At 34.2% G+C, this 19,344-nt stretch overlaps 1 protein-coding gene across 1 annotated transcript; it reads right to left on the minus strand.

Moving 5' to 3' along the window:
• Nucleotides 1-6,634: 6,634 nt before the first annotated feature.
• On the minus strand, nt 6,635-18,926 carry LOC145693517 (uncharacterized). Its single transcript, XM_081769587.1, has 5 exons — nt 18,883-18,926; nt 13,464-13,689; nt 12,022-12,199; nt 10,712-10,808; nt 6,635-6,761 (listed from the first exon to the last, which is right to left on the minus strand). The coding sequence occupies exons 2-5, from the start codon at nt 13,665-13,667 to the stop codon at nt 6,698-6,700; spliced, it is 543 nt and encodes a 180-aa protein (XP_081625713.1). The 5' UTR covers nt 13,668-13,689; nt 18,883-18,926; the 3' UTR covers nt 6,635-6,697.
• Between the last annotated feature and the right edge of the window lie 418 nt (nt 18,927-19,344).

Genomic DNA, 19,344 nt, shown 5'->3' on the forward strand with positions numbered 1-19,344 from the left:
CTCTGTAATTCGCTATTCAAAATTTAGAAAACATACTCCGTTGTTAAATATTGAATTACTAATAATGTTTTGTTAGTCATGATAGGTTCGATTGATACACGCTGCGCAGTAGAATACTTCGAGAATAGCTATTGTTGGTTAGTAATATTATGATTTGTAGTAATGGAAGAATCCATGCGTACAGTAAGAACATTCATGACCTTATATTTAACGGTTTTAAACATAAAGAAACTACATATTGTGGATCTATTTTCCAATCATATTATAGAATAAGTTATATTGTCATTTATAAATCTTAGCGAAGACATGAAGTGACATTGATGTATAAAAGTCGGTTTCAAGTAACGGTAAAGGTTAGTATATAGTTTGAATTATTTTCTTTTTGTGAAAGTGTTTCAAGATAACATTTAAAGTTGGAGCTGTCTAAAATAAAGTGTATATAAAAGTTGAACAGCTTTGAATTAGACAATGTATATGTACCTAGATAGAACCATATATCTTCGGACGTTATTCGATTCAGATGAATGCCATAAAGGATATTTCGAATGATTTGGTGAGTATTTCAAATAATATCATTGAAGCTATGCATTGGGATATTTAGATTGATGAATAAGTATTAAGCTGTATCGTATGGTGTTACCTATAAGAGATAACAAAGTTTAGTACATATCAGGCTTTCTTGAATTTCTAATAGTTTCTTCAGTTTCTTACCGTTGCTTTACTTCTAGAATCCATTTGCTTGCAACTTGAATTTATAACTTGCCTAGTGTAAATCGGCTTTTTAGCAAATATGTTACATTTCTTTTATCTATCATTTACAATAATGTATCTTATATTTTGCCTATAAGATACTAATGACGTTCAGGATTCTTAGGGTTCTACTGCTCCTCTAGTGAATCATTCTAAATATATTTTTTTGTTTATATTGAACGCCATAGTTGGTATTACTATTAAAATAATAATGACTAATCTGATAAGTTATGTTTGTGTATACTTGCTATTTTATTTCTTATATTGTCCATATTTTGACGAACTGGAAAATGAAATATTCCCTTGCGTTACGAATGGCGTTTGAGCAAATTCTTTATTTAAAAAAAAACAAAGTTGAAATTAATGAAATTGGTTTTATCTGTGAATCATTTTATCAACTACAAGGAGTAATCAGAAAATTTCCTGAAAATACTAATAAGAGTTTCGTTATTATTCCACCATTACCACATTGGAAACAATATATATTTTAATGTTCACAATATCTTTGAATGTTTGTTAAAGCCTGCTCACTTATTTTCCGAATCTATTTCAAGAATCTCGGAAACTTCTTTTCGCAGCACATAAACAGTTGTTTCAGAAAATGAAATTTCTCATAATATATCGTACTTTCCGTGAATGGGAACAAAAAGAAGTCCTTAGTTATGAAATCAAATGAGTACGTACAAGAAATCAAATGGGAACTGGCGTTGACGCAGTGAATAATTACGCAGTTAATAACATGGGACCACGCTAGAATGTGCAAAATTATTTGTATGCAATCCTAATGGATTATGCTGTATCCCAAATAGCGAAGTAAAGTCGTTTGATGCTTCGCTTTGATGGTAAACTATCGGTGAAATCATGAAAAGTATTTCATAAAAGCATAATAGATATAGCATAATAGAAACAAATTTACAGATAAAAATATATATTTAAATCTGCGGAATCACTATTTCGTGAAAATAAAATGTGTTTCCTTTCATTCGTCACCGTAACATTACTGAAGAATACGAACGATACATTGCAAAGTTACATGGTTTGACTTGTATATTATATATGGTTGTGGGGAGTTAAATATAAAGTAAATAGAGTAAATTCTTTCTATTAAGTTCCTAATAATCTGTTCATTATAATATCTTCACAATAGTTGAATACCAATTTGTGAAACAGTGAAAGAGTCAAATTCAAGAGAATTGAAGATAGAAATACTAAAGAAAATAAAATTCAAGAAACTGCACAATAACTTCAGAAGGAATATGAAAAGATACAAAATTGTTTTACGAAAACTAAGGTAGCGTGACAGGGAAGTCTTTAATCAAGATCAAGTACATTCGTTTTTCTTGACAAGATGATGAAAAAGAATGGTATTTTCTTATAGCCGGTTTAGGCTTTGAGGCTGGTAAGGTATACTCCTTAACAATCCTTAAGTGAGGCAGTCATATATTTGAGTGTTTGCTTAGCTTATATAATGCTCTCTTATAAGCATTTTGCAACAAATTTGATGTATTTGAGGGGGCAGCGGTGGCTCAGTGATAGAGCGTTCACCTCTGGTGCCTGGGGTCCCAGGTTCGATCCCAGCCCCCGCCAAGTGAACTTTGTGGTGGACAAACACCGTGCGCGTGGGGTTTTTCGGGGTTCTCCCGTTTCCTCCCCCTTTCTTCATTCCACTATTCCATTCATTACTCACCATCACCGTTTCCTTTAGCCTAACCGGCATAAGCGTGGGACGTAAAACTCAAAGATTTCATTTCATTTCATTTGATGCATTTGAAGTTTACAAACTTCCACTCTAATTGTTCACCCCACCGGTTGTTCGAACTCTTAATACATGGAAGTATTGAGAATATTATTTTTAGTCTATGCCATATTTAACATGTAACTCATTAAAACATGAGTTGATGGGGCTCACCTGACCCCGGTAGCCGAAAAATCGTCTCTTTGTTTTTCCCACGGCCTCCTGATAACAAGGACTCAATTTTCCAATGTCGCACGATACACGAGGCCACTCATATTACACATCTATAGAAAATCGAACACCCCGAAAACTCGTTCTCCTTTACAACCCCTATCGTCCAACTATGGAAAAATTGAACACCCCAAAAACTCGTTTTCTTTTACGACCCCTTTTTGGAGGTGTATTCGTTCCCTTTTAGACCCCTTTTTAGGGATGTATTCGTTCTCTTTTACGACCATTTTTGTCAACCCCTATATAACGTAGGAGAGATAACACAAGAAAGGCGACAAGAATTTTTTAAAAATAAGAAGCTGATAAAAAGAATATGACTTATTTTCCAACCACAATATAACATAGCATTGAATATATTAGCTTATTAAGACATAGCAGAGCTAATACGGGTTCGGTCTACTTTTCCACATCTATTTTAACATAGCAAAGTTACGTAAGACTATGAACACAGACACTACAAACGCATAATTAAACAGCACTCCTACGTATGTAACATTGCAAAGACTACTAACATAACAGAATAATGGGGGTGCGCCTGTTCCCTTTCATGAGCACTTTTTCAACTCCTATTTTAACACAGCAGAGATCACTTAAAAAAAGAACATATTTTTCAACCCCTATTTCACACACGAGAGAATACACAAGAAAAGCTACAAGCTTTTTGAACATACCTAATCTGATGAAAGAGTATGGACTATTTTTTCTTTTCCATTATTTAACATAGCACAGATTACAACCCCTATTTAATACAACAGAGAATATGAACCAATAGCAGCAGTGTATTTGTTCCCTTTAATCATCCTCTATGTAACATAGCAGAAATTACACAAGCATTAATCAACTACTACATGTCACAAAAGTACTGACAATCGAGGACAAAGCTCAACTATTCAAACCCGAATAACTCTCCAACGGAGCTACATATTGAGCAACTGTTTCTATATCTAACAACAGGTCATCAAGTATTACACGCCCCAAAAGTACTGACGGTCGAGGTCAAAGGTCAAATATTTAAAACATGATACCTCGTAAAGGAAGTACTATATGCACAAGTACTATATGCACAAAAACTAACAATCGAGGTCAAAGGTCAAATATGTAAAACTTAATAATAATTAAATGGAGCCACATATTGAGCTGCAGTTTGCACATTTAACAATAAATAGGCCATCAAGCACTACATGCCTCAAAAGTATCGACCGTCGCATCGAGGTCAAAGGTCTAACATTGAAATCTGAATAACACGTAAACGAAGACACATATAGAGGTGTCATTTCCACATTTAGTTAACACGTCATCAACTATTACCTGTAACGAAAGTACTGATCATCGAGGTCCAAGGTCAAATATTTAGACCTGAATAACTCATAAACGGAGCAAAATATTGATGTGGTGTTTCCCAATTTATCAATAGGTCATCAAGTACCACACGTCCCAACAGTAGTGATCCCCGAGATCAAAGGTTAAATTTTTAAACTCCAATAACTCGTGAATGGAGCCAGATATTGAAGTAGTGTTTCCATATTTAACAATAGATCACCAACTACTACACGTCCCAACAGTACTGACCGTTGAGGTCGAAGATCAAATATATTAATTTGAATATCTCATAAACTAAGCCACATATTTAGGTGGCGTCTCTATATTTACTAACTGGTCATCAATTGCTACATGCCCGAAAATTACTGAACATCGAGGTCAAAGGTCAAATATTTAAACCCTAATAACTCGTAAACGGAGCCACAGATTGAGGTGCTGTTTTCATATTTAACAATAGGTCATCAAGTACTATACCCAGATAGCAGAAACAGCTTGCCACAAGCATGATATAAGCTTGTCGTGACAAGGATATAAGCTTGTCCCAAGCTTGTTACGACAAGTCTGTAAGCGTATATCAAGGCTGATTCAAGCGACGAAGTTGACAGGCGACAAGCATATTGTAGGCTTATACTGTAAGATTGTTTCAAGCTTGTCAGCTCAAGCTTATTGCAAACTTGTTACATAAAGCATGCTACAGGCTTGTTACCTCAAGTTTATTTCAAACTTGGTACGTAATGCTTGCTCCAGGCTTGTTACCTCAAGTCTATTTCAAACTTGGTACATAATGCTTGCTACAGGCTTGTTACCTCAAGCTTATTGCAAACTTGTTACATAAAGCATGCTACAGGCTTGTTACCTCAAGTTTATTTCAAACTTGGTACGTAATGCTTGCTCCAGGCTTGTTACCTCAAGTCTATTTCAAACTTGGTACATAATGCTTGCTACAGGCTTGTTACCTCAAGTTTATTTCAAACTTGGTACATAATGCTTGCTACAGGCTTGTCACCTCAAGCTTATTTCAAGCTGTCCACTTCAAGTTTAGCACATGCTTAATCTGTCTCGTTTATTGCAAGCTTCTCAGTAAAGCTTGATACAAATTTATTTCTGCACGTGAGAAAATGATTCATCTGCTTGGCGACATGTATAATGTTTGATGTGAAGGTTAGTATAATGTTCAATGTGTAAGTTACATAAATGATGGTGTGTATTCTTTTGCCATCTGAGGTGTTTAGATATTGCCATCACTTTATTGGCATTATTTTAAATATATATAGGGGAAACCATACCATACTTACTATTAATAGTAAACATAGTAGTAAGCTATGGTTTCTGCAATATTTTTAAAAGAATGCCAATAAAGTGGTGGCAATATCCAAACACCCTCAGATGGCAAAAGAACACACGCCATCATTTATGTAACTTACACACTGAACATTATACTAACCTTCACATCAAACCTTATACATGACGCCAACCAGATGAATCATTTTCTCACGTGCAGAAACAAATCTGTATCAAGGTTGACACTACTGGGCCTCACATCAAATCTTATACAAAATGAAATTAACCTCATATAGACAACAATCCTGCAAAAATAAACGTAAAGGTGACGACGAAAGAACTGTTAAACCTACATAAGCAATGTTCTGAAAAAGAATAGTTGTGTTCGGTCAAAATGAAAGCAAAATAATGTACACTTTCACAATCTGTATTATGCTTCTTTCCTTCGTCCATTATGCGTCTTTGCAGCACGAGGTTCAGGTTTACTTCTGTTGAGTAACATTATTGAAATATCATGTTAAATTATAAATCCATGTCTCACACAACATTGGTGTTGAATATATACCCCATACTCCAGTCTATTGAGATTAGTATCTTATCTCAACATAGAAAGCAACACTTTTCCTGAGTTCCTTGGTGAATATACTATGCGACCTGGCAGATCAGTATCCAATTAGTTTACCATTAACCACAGTTTGATGTTGAAGTTGAGCGTCCCGTTTCAGCACGAAGTTTTACATGAGACACTGACCTGTAGAATCCGAACAGTAATGCGTTTAGTGTTTGTAAGGTCTTCCACTGGGAATCGACCACGACCCTAGGCGCACCAAAGACGTACACCACTAGACAAGCGTCAAGGGCTAAGCAAACTTTTAATTATCAGATTTCAGGAAAGAAAGAAATATAAATTAAATCCTAGAACCACTGCTACACAGGGTGCGAAATACTGAGGATGGCCATTCCCACACTTCAAAATTTTGGAAGAAAATTCATCCTAAATAATTTACTGGAGAGATAAGGTGACATCGACACTGTCAGAAGTATACAAACTATTTACAGTAAATCTGTGCAGTTAGTGGACAACCTAGTGGATAAGCATTATCCCTAACCTTACATATATCAATAATTTTGGATGTTCAATATATGAAATCTTCATTTCAAAACTTTCCAGTGCAATTTTTTTTAACTTATTTATTTACTCCTATCTCTCCCCGATCATAACTGTTATGATTTCGCATCCTGCTGCTACATATTTGAAATAAATTATCCCTATATTCTACACAACAACTGATATAAGGTTCCATGAAAACAACCAGCTTGTATTACAATGTTATTTATTGAACTTATTTACATATTTTGTATTATTTCTAACTTATTTCCTTAATTGGGTTCCTCAACTTCAACGGTGTGACCTTCCACTACAGGTTTTGAATTTCTTCGTTCTCTGCAAAATAACGATCATAAATACGTACTGAAAAACATGTAATTGATTGCACAGTTAAAAGAAAACATTCATATTGTTTACCTTATAAATACGCTCTCATTAAAATAAATTATTATTCTTTGAAGTAAGTGCCACACAAGGCAACAGAGTCTGGCACTCGTTTCTCAGATCTGGTGATCCATGGCTTGGAGGCACTCCAAATATGATCTCTATAGCATTACGGTAGAATTTTTTATAGTGAATTAATATTCCCTAATCGAGCTCACCTATTCAGATGTTAGATTTGTAGTGTGACACTTCTTATTCAAAGTGTCTTGACTATGTCAAATACAATATAATTCATCTTCCCATACTGAAAATTAATAAAGTAATTTTAAACACTACTATACATAAACATTACCCAAACACTCTTTCGGTTTAGTGGCATCCCTTATATTCTACATTTTACGTTTTACAGCCTTATTTGATTAAATTTTGACGATCACTCATAAGAAACACTTGAAAGGAAAGAATCGCGTTTGTTACAATTACAACATACTCTCCCACAGTCTGATATTAAGTCATCTCGGGATCGCACGAATCTGTCTGGGTCTACAGGGTCAGGGATCTGACTACTTCGGGATCACGAGTCACGAAGTATGTTACTCGTTTCATCACTGGTACCACTGCATGGTATTTATTCACTTTACCTATTTCAATGTTCTAGTGCCAGTAAATTTTCAGTAAAGTTTTTTTTTTTTTGTTTCCTAGCTGAAAATGTGCATTGTTCTGTGAGAGCATCAATTGAGATAAATCCAGAAAATGTCATATTGACTCACTCGATACTGTTGTATAAGCACGGCGTTACGAAAAACAAACGAAGTAATCACTGATATAAGAAATCACTGAGAGATGGAAGAACAAATATTTACTTATTTCTGTAATTTTCTCTCCATGCCTTGTATGAAATGCAATCTGATCTCACGATTCACAGGAAAGATAGGTCATAAGTGTGTGAACCTATATACCTTGTATTCTTCACGGAGCAACATAAATGACAGATGATGACCTACAAGGCGTTATGCTGCGTCACGTACAACAGAACGCGTGGGAAAGTGTAGTTCGCAATTCACAGGAAACGTGTAGAATTTACTAAAGTAGGCACCGTGTACACGGACAACTTCGTACCATTTTGCAACGAGTTTAGAACATACCTTAGAGGTTCAATGAAATATTTCTCTTTAAAAATAAAAAATAAAAAAATTACTGGTGACTAATACGTAAAGAGGTGTTGAACAACAATTCACTGGAATTATTTGTGACAGTAAAACAAACGGATTTTAATCCTGAGCCTTACAGCGGAGGAATACATCTTTGCAACGTTTCATTCTTTCAAAACACAAGAATCACTGATAGGAAGACATGCATATTGCCTTCATCATACATATCAAATGAAGAAGGGATGACTCATTACCGTAAATGTAACACTAAGTTTATTTGACCCATATTCATGGAACGTCGTGTTGGAATCATTAGCGTCGTTTCACAATTCATTATAGAGAAGTAATAAATACTCCTGCGACCTATCGACCTAGTTCTTTATATCCCATCTTTGAAAGCAGAAACATTTCTCAGTGTACATGGCACAAAGCAGGCAAATCACTTCATTTACTTCAATCCAGTCAAATTCTGAATGCATTTTAAGACCTATGTCTCCCTATTTATTTTCCTGGTAATTTGTTGTTGAGTGTTTACGCATACGCATACTTTGGCGTGCTCCATCCTATTGAAATCTTTTTGTCTTTGGGGGAAAAAAACTACTCTTACTTTTTAAATTATTTTTTTATTACTGCCACTGCTGAATGAAGTCTTTATCTTGTGGATAAAACATTAACCTTTATTTCTTGTTCAATTTTAGTGTTGATTACTTCTTTTTCATACTGAATGAAGTCTTATCTTCCCGAAAACTCGGGAATGTCTTTGTAAGAGAGAAATGTGCATTTACTATTATTTTGTCTTTTAACAAAATTTTCTAACTGCTGAAGTCTTTATCTTCTAGGAAAAAAAACTGTTTCTTTATTAGTTTTAATGTTATTTTACTTCTTTTCTATCTCCTGAATGAAACCGTATTTTCTGAGAAGGAAAAAAAAACTAGAATACCATCTGTATCTTAATTAATTATAGTACTTTATTGCTTGTTTCTATAATAAACGAAATAATCTTATCGTCTGGAAGATTCTGCAATTGCATATTTCTCTATTACAATGGCATTGCAGAGTTTTCCAGAATGTAAGATGATTTCATTTACTATAGAAAAGAAGTAATTAACTCTAATCAATCAAGAAAGAGGGTGGTATTGTAGTTTTTCTCTCATGAGATGAGTTCGTTCAGTAGATAGAAAAGATGTAAAATAACACTAAAATTAGTCAAGAAAAAAGAGGTTAGTTGCTTTCTGTTTTTCATGCAGCAGGTAGGAAATGTTTTTAGAAGGCAAATATAACAGTAAGTGCCTATCTCTCTATTACTCTGACATCGCAGTTTTCAAAAAAATGAAATTTCCCGCAGTATAGAAAAAAAGTAATCAACACCAAAATTAATCAAGGAATAAAAGTTATTCTTAGAAAAAAAAAAGATTTCATTCAGCAGATAGGAGTAATCAAAAAATAAAATTAACAGAGGTACTTTCTTCCAGAAGACAAAAAAATAAAAATGTAAACAGTAATGAATCTCGATTTTAGTTAATATTTCCATCCTTCGAGGAAAGTAACAGGCAAGTTGCTAAATTATAAAGGATAATAAAATAATAAATACATACAAGGTAAACATTTCATCTCATTTCACTGTGTACTAATACATGAGTGCGTAAAAATGAACTCATCTCGCTATATAAAATACAAAGACCTAAGTGATTTAGTGACCGACAGATCTTTGCACAGGCCAAATCGCTTAAGATAGACAAGTTAAATATGGACAGTACATGGGATTTGTTACGTAGGATACCACTAAGGAAGGATTTTTGCAAATTCGACAGGAAGGGGAGGAAAATAGGTGTGGGACGTATTTTTAAAATATGACCATATCTCCGAATTCCTTAAGGTTACAGACTTGAAATTTGATATTCGGATGTATCATTTCAAATAATTTGACATATTTAAGCGGTTTTTGATATTTTAGTACAAAGGAAAAAAAGAAAAAAAAAGGTGAGAAAGAAAAGAAAAGGAGTGAGGATTACAATTATTATAAGATGTCAAAATCTCTGAATTTATGAAGGTTTGAAATATGAAATTTTGTATTTTCATATTATTTAAAATAAGTAGATAAGAATTTAAGCGCTTTTGAAATATGCCTCGGAGGTAAGAAAGGGGGGTGGAAAGAAAAATGGATGGGGATTATAATTATTATAGTAAAGTATTTAATTCCTTAAGGTGAGAGATTTGAAGTTCAGTATTTCCATTTCTCATTTAAAATACTTTGCCACGTGTTTCGGCCCTCTTTTTTCTTTTTTGACATGCTAGTAAAAAGGGAAAGAAACGATGTGGAGAGGAGAAAAAAAGGTGGGGATTACAATTATTCTAATAAAATGTCGGTATCTCTAAATCTTTTAAGATTTGAAATATGGAAGTAACTTCTCATTTAAAATTATTACAAAAGCGTTTTATGATACATATCCTAAAAGGAAGAAAAAGGGAAGGATTACAATTATTATAATAAGATGTTTATATCTTGGGGTCCGGGAAAGTAAGAGGCATTGAAACGGTGGAAATCTCTTTTTCCTCCAAATCCACAGAATTCTATGCATATGATATTGATCTAGTGACCTATAGATGTGAGAAATGTAGTGAATACAAAACGTATATGTAGAGAAGAACGCGTCCATGGACTAAGTTGCAGATCCCTGGCTTATTTAGTGATGGTAAGAACTTTCCGATATCTCTCGTGATTGTAAGGAAAATAGGTAAAACTATACTTACCTACGCAGTAGTCTAGGCTCCGCCTGCTGCAGCCAAACACCCAATACTTCCTTCACCGTTTCTTCTGTTGCGACGGTGTACATCTTACGAACAGCAGCTGAAAAGAAAGATAGAATTTCAAGCAAGTACTAGCGATTTTTATTCTTTAAAAAAACTGTCATTTGAAATAAATTTCCCTCTTAAATAGCTTTACGGAATTATGGTATGGTTTGTAAACATGAATACCTAGAGCTGAAACTAATTCCTATATTATTTTTCAAGTCACCTAAGCTAGGCCCCTATTTTGTGATTTTTATGTAAGGGTACTATAGAAAGTTATCTTCCACAACACTTTTGGTATATTATATAATGGAAAAGTTATATTTTTCGATACAAGTGTAACAAGACTTTCTTCCGGTGCCCTTAGTGGTGATATGGTTTTGAGTCAACGTTTAAAGTCACCTTAAATAACACTACAAAAAACACATGTGTTTTGGCTAACTTCGTTGTCACGAAAAATTGAAAGATGAAGTCGACAGAAAGACGAAAGTTTGACTATTCGCCGTCTTGAAAGCCTGCAACTTTTCTCTTTTTATACTGGAATTATGGTAACTTCGAAAGCTATGTTCTTCTAGTGTTTTATCTGCGTTCCAGTGTTAGACAAAGAGCTCTGAAATTTTGCACCTTTAAAATATCGGCAGGGGAGACAGTTTGGCATACTATGCAATACTACCAGACTAATAGTGTTGCCAACCCAACAAAGTTATATTCGTGTGGTAGACAGTATCAAATTTACAGGTATAAACGAAAAGTCTGGTGCAAAATTATACTTCACAGTAGTGATTCCTACACTGTACTTCAATTTAAATTCGTTGACACTATTGACTTTATTTAGCCCTGGAATCATTCCTACCTTGGAATTTTATTTGATTTTAGATTTTCCGTACACCTTACAAATTCTTTTGAATGCTTTTTCAAGCAAAGATTTGTTTAAATATGTACTTTGCCAGTAAAGCTTTGTTTACAACATAGAGTGTTGGATCAGTTATTGAATTTCCTATACATTCTACACAGATGTTATATTCACCCAGTAAGGGTGAACACATTTACATATTTTACTACTTGACAGTAAAAGAATCCTAAAGTACTCAAAGCATACTTTATTCATGAAGAATTACTTCTGATTGCTTGGGACATACTAATATGAGAACACACGTCCAGTACGAGAGAAGTAAGACTTAATAATTAGCAAACTGGAATTTTGTATGGTTACTAGCATAAATAAATAAATGAAGTTAAATATTTCAGTACAACTTTTCAAATCAACTTACTGTTGATCTTATTGCACATTTGGTTGGACCCAAAGGTGTGCTTTTTTGCTTCATGATCCTTGGTTTCCTGCCAGAGTAGGAGAATTCCATTGCGAGTTTGTCGCACAAAGTTCTTCTTATTGCATTGTGAGCGAAACCTTTTAAAATCCTTACCACCAATTGACAGTAATACTTTTACCTGAAAGAAAGGAAAGTATTTAGATCTAATGCATGCTGAAATCAAAAAGAAAAGCAATATATATAAGGGTCCGTATTGTTATGTTTTTCTACCAGTGGAAAAAAAAAACGAAGCATGAATGAAACTAGATTAATTTTTAGATACCGTAATGTGAAGTGTGAAAAAAAAAGCGTGGGGTTCTGAGTTTCACGGAAGGCCGTATCAAATGGGCTACGTGACTAACAAAAACTGTTTGCCTGGGATTTATTTGGTAACTTTCAGCTTTATATCGGAATAGCGGTTATTTAAAAGGACCATTGTCCGTTTGAATTAGAAAAAAATACTATATATATATATATATATATATATATATATATATATATATATATATATATATATATATATATATATGTGTGTGTGTGTGTGTGTGTGTTTGTGTGTGTATGTATATGGAAATTACATACACTTCCAAAAGTAACAAGTAACAGTGGGTTAATCAATGCTGCCAAGAAGTAGTGTCAGAAAATAGTTAAATGACGCACAAAAACTAGCTAAAAATGGCTCAACTTACCTTAAATTATAGGTAACAGAATTTAGGAATAAAGGAACTAAATATTTGGTACTTTAAGTCTACTAGTTTACAAAGATGTTCTAATATTATTTATCTTTTGATATCCTCAAATCAAACAGTTTCACAATAATTTTTGTTCCTTCATTGACTAGAAGTAATAAAATCTCTTGAATTATTTTCAACTTCTAATGCTGGGTATGGCTTTATAACACTATTGATCTATCACAAAAATATATACATGCACATGCACGCATCTCAACAAGAAAAACTCCACCCAAACTAAAAATACACTAGAAACTAATCAAACAAATTGACTATGGAGAAACCAGATCCAGGAATCCCAATTTACCGTGACGGATAGGTGAGACTGATAAAAGATATCTAATCTACTGTGACAATGTAAGTGCTGTTGTAAACAAAAGAATTAGAAAAATACCAAGATAAACTACTTTTTTTTTAGGTTTTTCATATTTTCTAAAAAAAAAAAATTGACTGCAAAAGATGTAATTGCCGCTATATTAGCAAGTATGAATGGCAAGTTGACCAAAATTATAGTCCATAGCTAATGCACATGATAATGGCTAAATTGGCAAAAATGGAGTTGATGCTAACATTGAGTCAAAAGAGAGATGTTCCAAAAAGACGTAAATTAAAAGATATAACAAAGATTTGAAAACTGTTTCATAACTTGTACAGGTTTGATAGGATACTTACATATTTCTTTCCGAAGTTAGGTTCTTCAAGCTTTCTCTCAAATGTTTGAAAATCATTCAACGTTCGCAGAGGCAGAAGGCCAAGAAGTTCGGATTCTTCGTTTATGGACTCTGCTTTCACACTCACACCATTACTTAAAAGTGTGTCGACCTTCTTCTCGACGGAAGATACTCTTTCACTAAGGTCAGCTAAAGTAGATTGCATTTGGCAAATACCATTCTGATATCTGCAATAAATTTTAGGAAATATTGTTTTGAAGGTGTTAATATAACTAGAAAATGTATTATTTCACAAACCATTGAAACAATTAAATGTACATTCATGTTCAAAATGATTGTCGCATATCTATAACTGTCTTCTTGTAAGAATATAATTTGATAATGATTTTGCAGGATACTTTTAATACCGATACTATGTGTATAATCGAGAAATGTATATTTGTGGAAAATTTTATAGGGAAAGAATTATAAGCACATAAATTAGAATGAGTAAAACAAATGGTCAAGAAAGCTTTATTTTCGTTTTATTGTTCTTATTTACTGCTCTTTTGACATGAAATTTGCCACATACATGTCTTTGCCGATTACGCACATACCAACATTGTAAGAAATACAGGGCGAATTCGTTATCAAATTTTATTCCTACAACAACATATTTATAGACATGCGACAATAATTTTGGACATGGGTGTACGTTTGTGGTGGACAAACACCGTGTGCGTAGATTTTCTCAGGGTTCTACCGTTCCCCTCCACTTTCTTCAATCCATTATTTAATTCATTCTCATCATCACCGTCTCCTTTAGGCTGCCCCACATAACCGTGGGACAAAACTCAAAGATTTTATTTAAATATGATTTCGCTGTTCATTTAATCAGAAATCTTGGGGGGAAAAGTGGGGAACAATTAGGAAGACGTGTGTAGAAGACCACTACGTTGCAGAATTATGACCAGGTCATTAGAGTATGACTTCATAAATCAGCACTGCGGAAGGAAAGGGTTGATTGCTCAGAGGTAGAACGTTGCCTTTTGGTGCGACGGATCTTTGGTTCAATCTCCGGCCTTATGAGTTTATGATGGACAATATCATATTCGTGAGGGTTTTCCCGTTCTCATGCCACTAATTCCTTCATAATCATTCACTATCATTAGTCATCCGTGTATCTTAACATTAACCCTAGGAAGACTAAACTATAATTGGTCACGTGAAAGACTAAGGGGTGTCAATTTTGCTCGTGGTTGTAAATTCCAATTTTAACCCTACTAATGTATTTTAAAGTTATTTAATGACTGCTACTAATAAATGTGAGTTGTAAAACTATTTTAAGACTTGTGAAATTTTATTTTAATAGGAAATATTACAGGTCCCAGTACAGACTACTACCGCATTTGGTTAGCAGACATGAAGTAGCTTGAAATACAATTCGCCTGTGTAGACAATTTACTATACTAAACCTGAGAGTATTACGTTTGCTCAATGTATAAAAGTAGATTATGTTAATTTAGTCATCCATTCAAAGAATAGATACGTTTACATGATCCTTTCAAAGTAAAACTGTACTCCTCTTAACATTTCTAAGTTGCTAAAAAAAATGTACTTAGTCTCCTGCGCTAAAAAAAAAAAAAAAAAAAACTACCACAATAATGTGCTTTGTAATAAAACTACATTTAAGTTTAGATTACAGAAGAAAATACAAAAAAATTCAAACGTTGTAAAATTCATTTGTTCGGGCAAAGAGAAAAAGAAAGTGCGGGCAAATTTGACCCACCTTCGTCTTTCTATGGTTAAGGACATAACAGCGGGGTTATGAAGAACGGGACCTACAGCTTAAAGTGAGATCCGAACCACTACTCAGTTGCACTCGAGAGATATTGTTCTTCATTTGAACTCGAAACCAGAATCCCTTGATAACAAAGGCGATAAATCCACAGACCCATCATCCACGGAGGTCAACTGATAGAAATACGTTGCAGTGATCTTGCATACTTGTGAATATTTTAGGAGCCACTTAAGAACCAAAAGGGAAAGAACTGCAAAATGGAATCACTCTATAGTTATACAGATTAAATCAATGGACAATTTTAAAAGACTATATAGTACAGAAGATCTAATTTAGTCAGTCAGAAATATAGGCTTAATTTAATTTGCTAATCAATACAGGAAGTGATTAATAGTTCTGGACCATTCATACTATCTTTCTAAATAAAACTTTTTATTATTATTATTATTATTAACAAACCAGTCAAACCTAATAGAAATCTCTGTTTCGTCGATCTACTTTCCAATGTTATAAATTTAGACACTTAATCAGCTTCTGTGGAAAAGTTTTGTTGACCGTCCGCTAGTGTGGCAGCGCACTACAGGCAGTTCGGGGGGAACTCCAAACTTGATAAAATAAAATCACAATTAAAGAGACAAGTTAAAAAAGTATTTTTCGCGAATCCAACCCCCACTCAACTTGTGGACTATCATGCCTCTGACAAGGAAAATTCAAGCTTAACCAATGCTGAAGGAGTAGACTGCTGAATAATTTATGATGTAATGGCAAATCATTTGCAGAACTAGTTGACCTATGACCTATAGTTTGAGCGAGTTGCGTTCATTTCTCGAGGTTGCGACCTTGTTCAATCGAATCATCAGCCTCAAATTACCTTTACTCTCAAAAAAAAAAAAAGGGGGCAACGGTTACTCCACTTTAATCTAAGGTAAACGTATTAAAAAAAAAAAAAAAAAACTGGTGTAAAGCAAACATTCCGGTTTAAGTGAAAAAAAGTTTAAAAAAACACGGTTTTGGCCAATCCTGAAAAATAGCGTTACTTCTTTATTACATCCGTTCAGATTGCAAATATTTTTCTGAGATTTTAGATCCAGACTTTATTCACCTGGTAGAAAAAAAAAGTAAACAAAAGCACTAAAATCAATTAAGAGACAGAAGTTACTGTTTTTAGAGGATAAAAAGATAAAAATGTAAGCAACGAAAAACCTAGTTTTCTTCAAACTTACACCCTCGACTTCTTACCTAACAAACTTCAAACTAATATGCCAACTTATTTTCGCGTAATAATCCATTTTGAATTATTATTAATATCTAATAACTAATTTTTCGAAATTCATCGTTCTTTTACCCTAAACCCAAAAGTCCATACCCGATCGAACCTTTCCTTGCACTTATTGTAAAGCGATGAAATGAGTGATATCACTTAATCTAAGATTGATGAAGTATACCTTAGAATAAGTAATTGTTACTAAATAAAGTCGGACATAAGTATTTATATTCTTCAATTTTGCCCCCAACCTCCGAATAAATATGGAAGAACATAAGGAACGAAAGATAAGCATGATGCATTCTAAAATGAGTGAAATGTCCAGGCTTGCTTGCTGCATTTAAATATCATCCGTACCGATTCTTGGGGAAGCCACATCGGTTAAAATTTTTAGTGTATCGGTGAAAGCTAAAACAAGAAAGCTTAGGCAATGTATTAATTCAAAGCAGTTTTCTCCTCGATTGTAGAGATAAAACGTAATTTTCATTACTTTAGCGGACGGCTCTCCAAATTTAAATCGATTTTGTCGATTTTTTCACTAGATTTGGGGCACTACTTTACAAACGCTTCACGAACCACAGCTGAGCGAGCGGAGGGGATTAGAAGCCCCGTAGGACTCGTTTTTCCCCTTATCTTTTAAGTTACACACGATTGGCATTGCAGCCATTGTAGACTGTCATTTTCCAAAACTTAACATACAAATACTGGCATTTCGTTCCTTGCTTGTATTCAACCGCCTTCCGCCCTGGCAAATAGCTCCACCATAACATACTTACTTTCCCATGTATAGCCTACTCATTTGCACATACAATTTATTGAGTTTAAAACACTTACATTATCATTTAACTACCTTCATTATTAATATGGGGTTAACTTTAGCAGATGGCTCTACCTAATTAAATAAATTATTTTAATGTGTTTAGACTTCATAAATCGTATCTGTTATATAGAATCCTACGAAATGGAAAATTAAGTATGTTATGGTGGATCTAATTGACAAGGCGGTAGGCAGACGAATACAAGCAAGGAATGAGATGGCAGTAAGTACATATGAAGCTTTGGAAAATGACCGTCTGCAATGGTTGCAATACCAAACGCGTGTAACTTAAAAAGTAGGAAAAAAAAAACGAGCCCTGCGGGGCATCTATTCCCCTTCGCTCGCTCAGCTATGCTACGTAAAGTATTATGTAACGGCATATTTTTTGAACTGGGGGGGGGGCAATATTTTGCTTAAAATTTGTACTATCTTGGTATATATTTTGTATTTTCTTTTTTTTTATGGTTTAGGTAGGTTAAGTTAGTTTGGGTTAGGCTGGGTTAAGATACTTGGGCATTACTCGAGCAGATGGTTCTAGCAAATGTTCACACATTGCATTTCCGGGTTCCTTTTTGTAGAATATCTACTAAATGAGAAGCTAGTGCATAAACCACGAACCAACTTGTGCTAGGTGGCCACAAAAAAAGCACGAATGCCATCTAACCGAGTCAGGGCAGGGGTGTTGCTGGGTATCCCGAGCGGAGCGAGGGGATGCGTCCGTAGAGAGCAGGCGTGTCAGCGACGGAGGACATGCACATAAACGAGGAAAAATACATAAAATATCCGCAATAATTTTTACACGGTGATTTTACCTGAATTCGTACTTTCTTCCTATATTTTCTGTTTTTGATGATTTAGGTTAGGTTTGGTTAGTTATGTTAGTAATTACGGTTACGTAACACCAACTCATTTCTCCTGTAAACACGGTGGTTTTACCTGATTTTGGCCTCCAAGTTCCAAAATTCTCTATATGTAACAGTATTATCTCAAATCTAGTGAAAAATGACCATAAAATCGATATAAATATGGTACAGCCGTCTGCTAAAACAATGCCTTAACAGTATCAAGTATTCCACCTATAAATTTTTAATATGATAAAGCCGTCTGCTGAAGTTAACCCTCTAATTTTTGTACTGATATTCAGGGGTGTCCGAGGAAAATTTCCCTAGGGAGGGGCCCATCTCCATGGTTGCTATATTACGCCTGGTATTTAATATACATGGTTTCCTATATTATGTATACATTTTCGTAAGCCAAAGGGGGCCCGGGCCCACCGCCCTCCCCTTCGGGCGCCTATGCTGATGCTAATTGTCAAGAGCCATCACTGACTTTAAAGAATCTAATGGCTAAATATGGTATACATTATACGGATGAACACACTTAAAAAAAAGAAAAAACATAAAAGATATAAACATAAAATTCCATCCATATTTGAAACGTAATGAAGTAATACTATCCTAAAAGCGCTCAGCGCACCAGTCTAAAATAAAATTTACCTTTTTATTTTGTAACTAAAACTAAAGTAGGGCTTACTATTACATTTCATACACATAGCTTACCTTTGTTTACCTTTTGGAAGAAATCAAGTGCCAAAACTCAGACTACTCACCAATCCTACAGATGGCTCCATTTGCTAAACAATCGACAAACGTCAAGCGTTTTGAATCAAGCTTGAAATAGGCTTAGTAGAAAGTTGATACATTCAAGCTTCTTTTCAAGTTAAAAACAAGCTAAAATAAACGTTGATTGTAGCTTGTCGCATTCAAGCTTCTTTTCAAGTTAAAAACAAGCTAAAATAAACGTTAATTGTCGCTTGTCGCATCAACTGTACATTGCTAAGCCAAAATCAAGGGAAAGCGACCCTTGATTTAAGCTTACATGCTATCTGGGCAAGTTATACCAAAATTTTAACAATTTTTTGATATAGATATAGAGAAAATATTGGGATATTTAAATCAAACTAGCTGGATATATTGGGGGTGCTCAGGGACATATTTGGTGAAAATTTCAAGTTGATGGCT

The sequence above is a fragment of the Thermobia domestica genome, chromosome 8 (assembly GCF_964235325.1).
Source record: "Thermobia domestica chromosome 8, izTheDome1.hap1.1, whole genome shotgun sequence".
NCBI lineage: Eukaryota > Metazoa > Arthropoda > Insecta > Zygentoma > Lepismatidae > Thermobia > Thermobia domestica.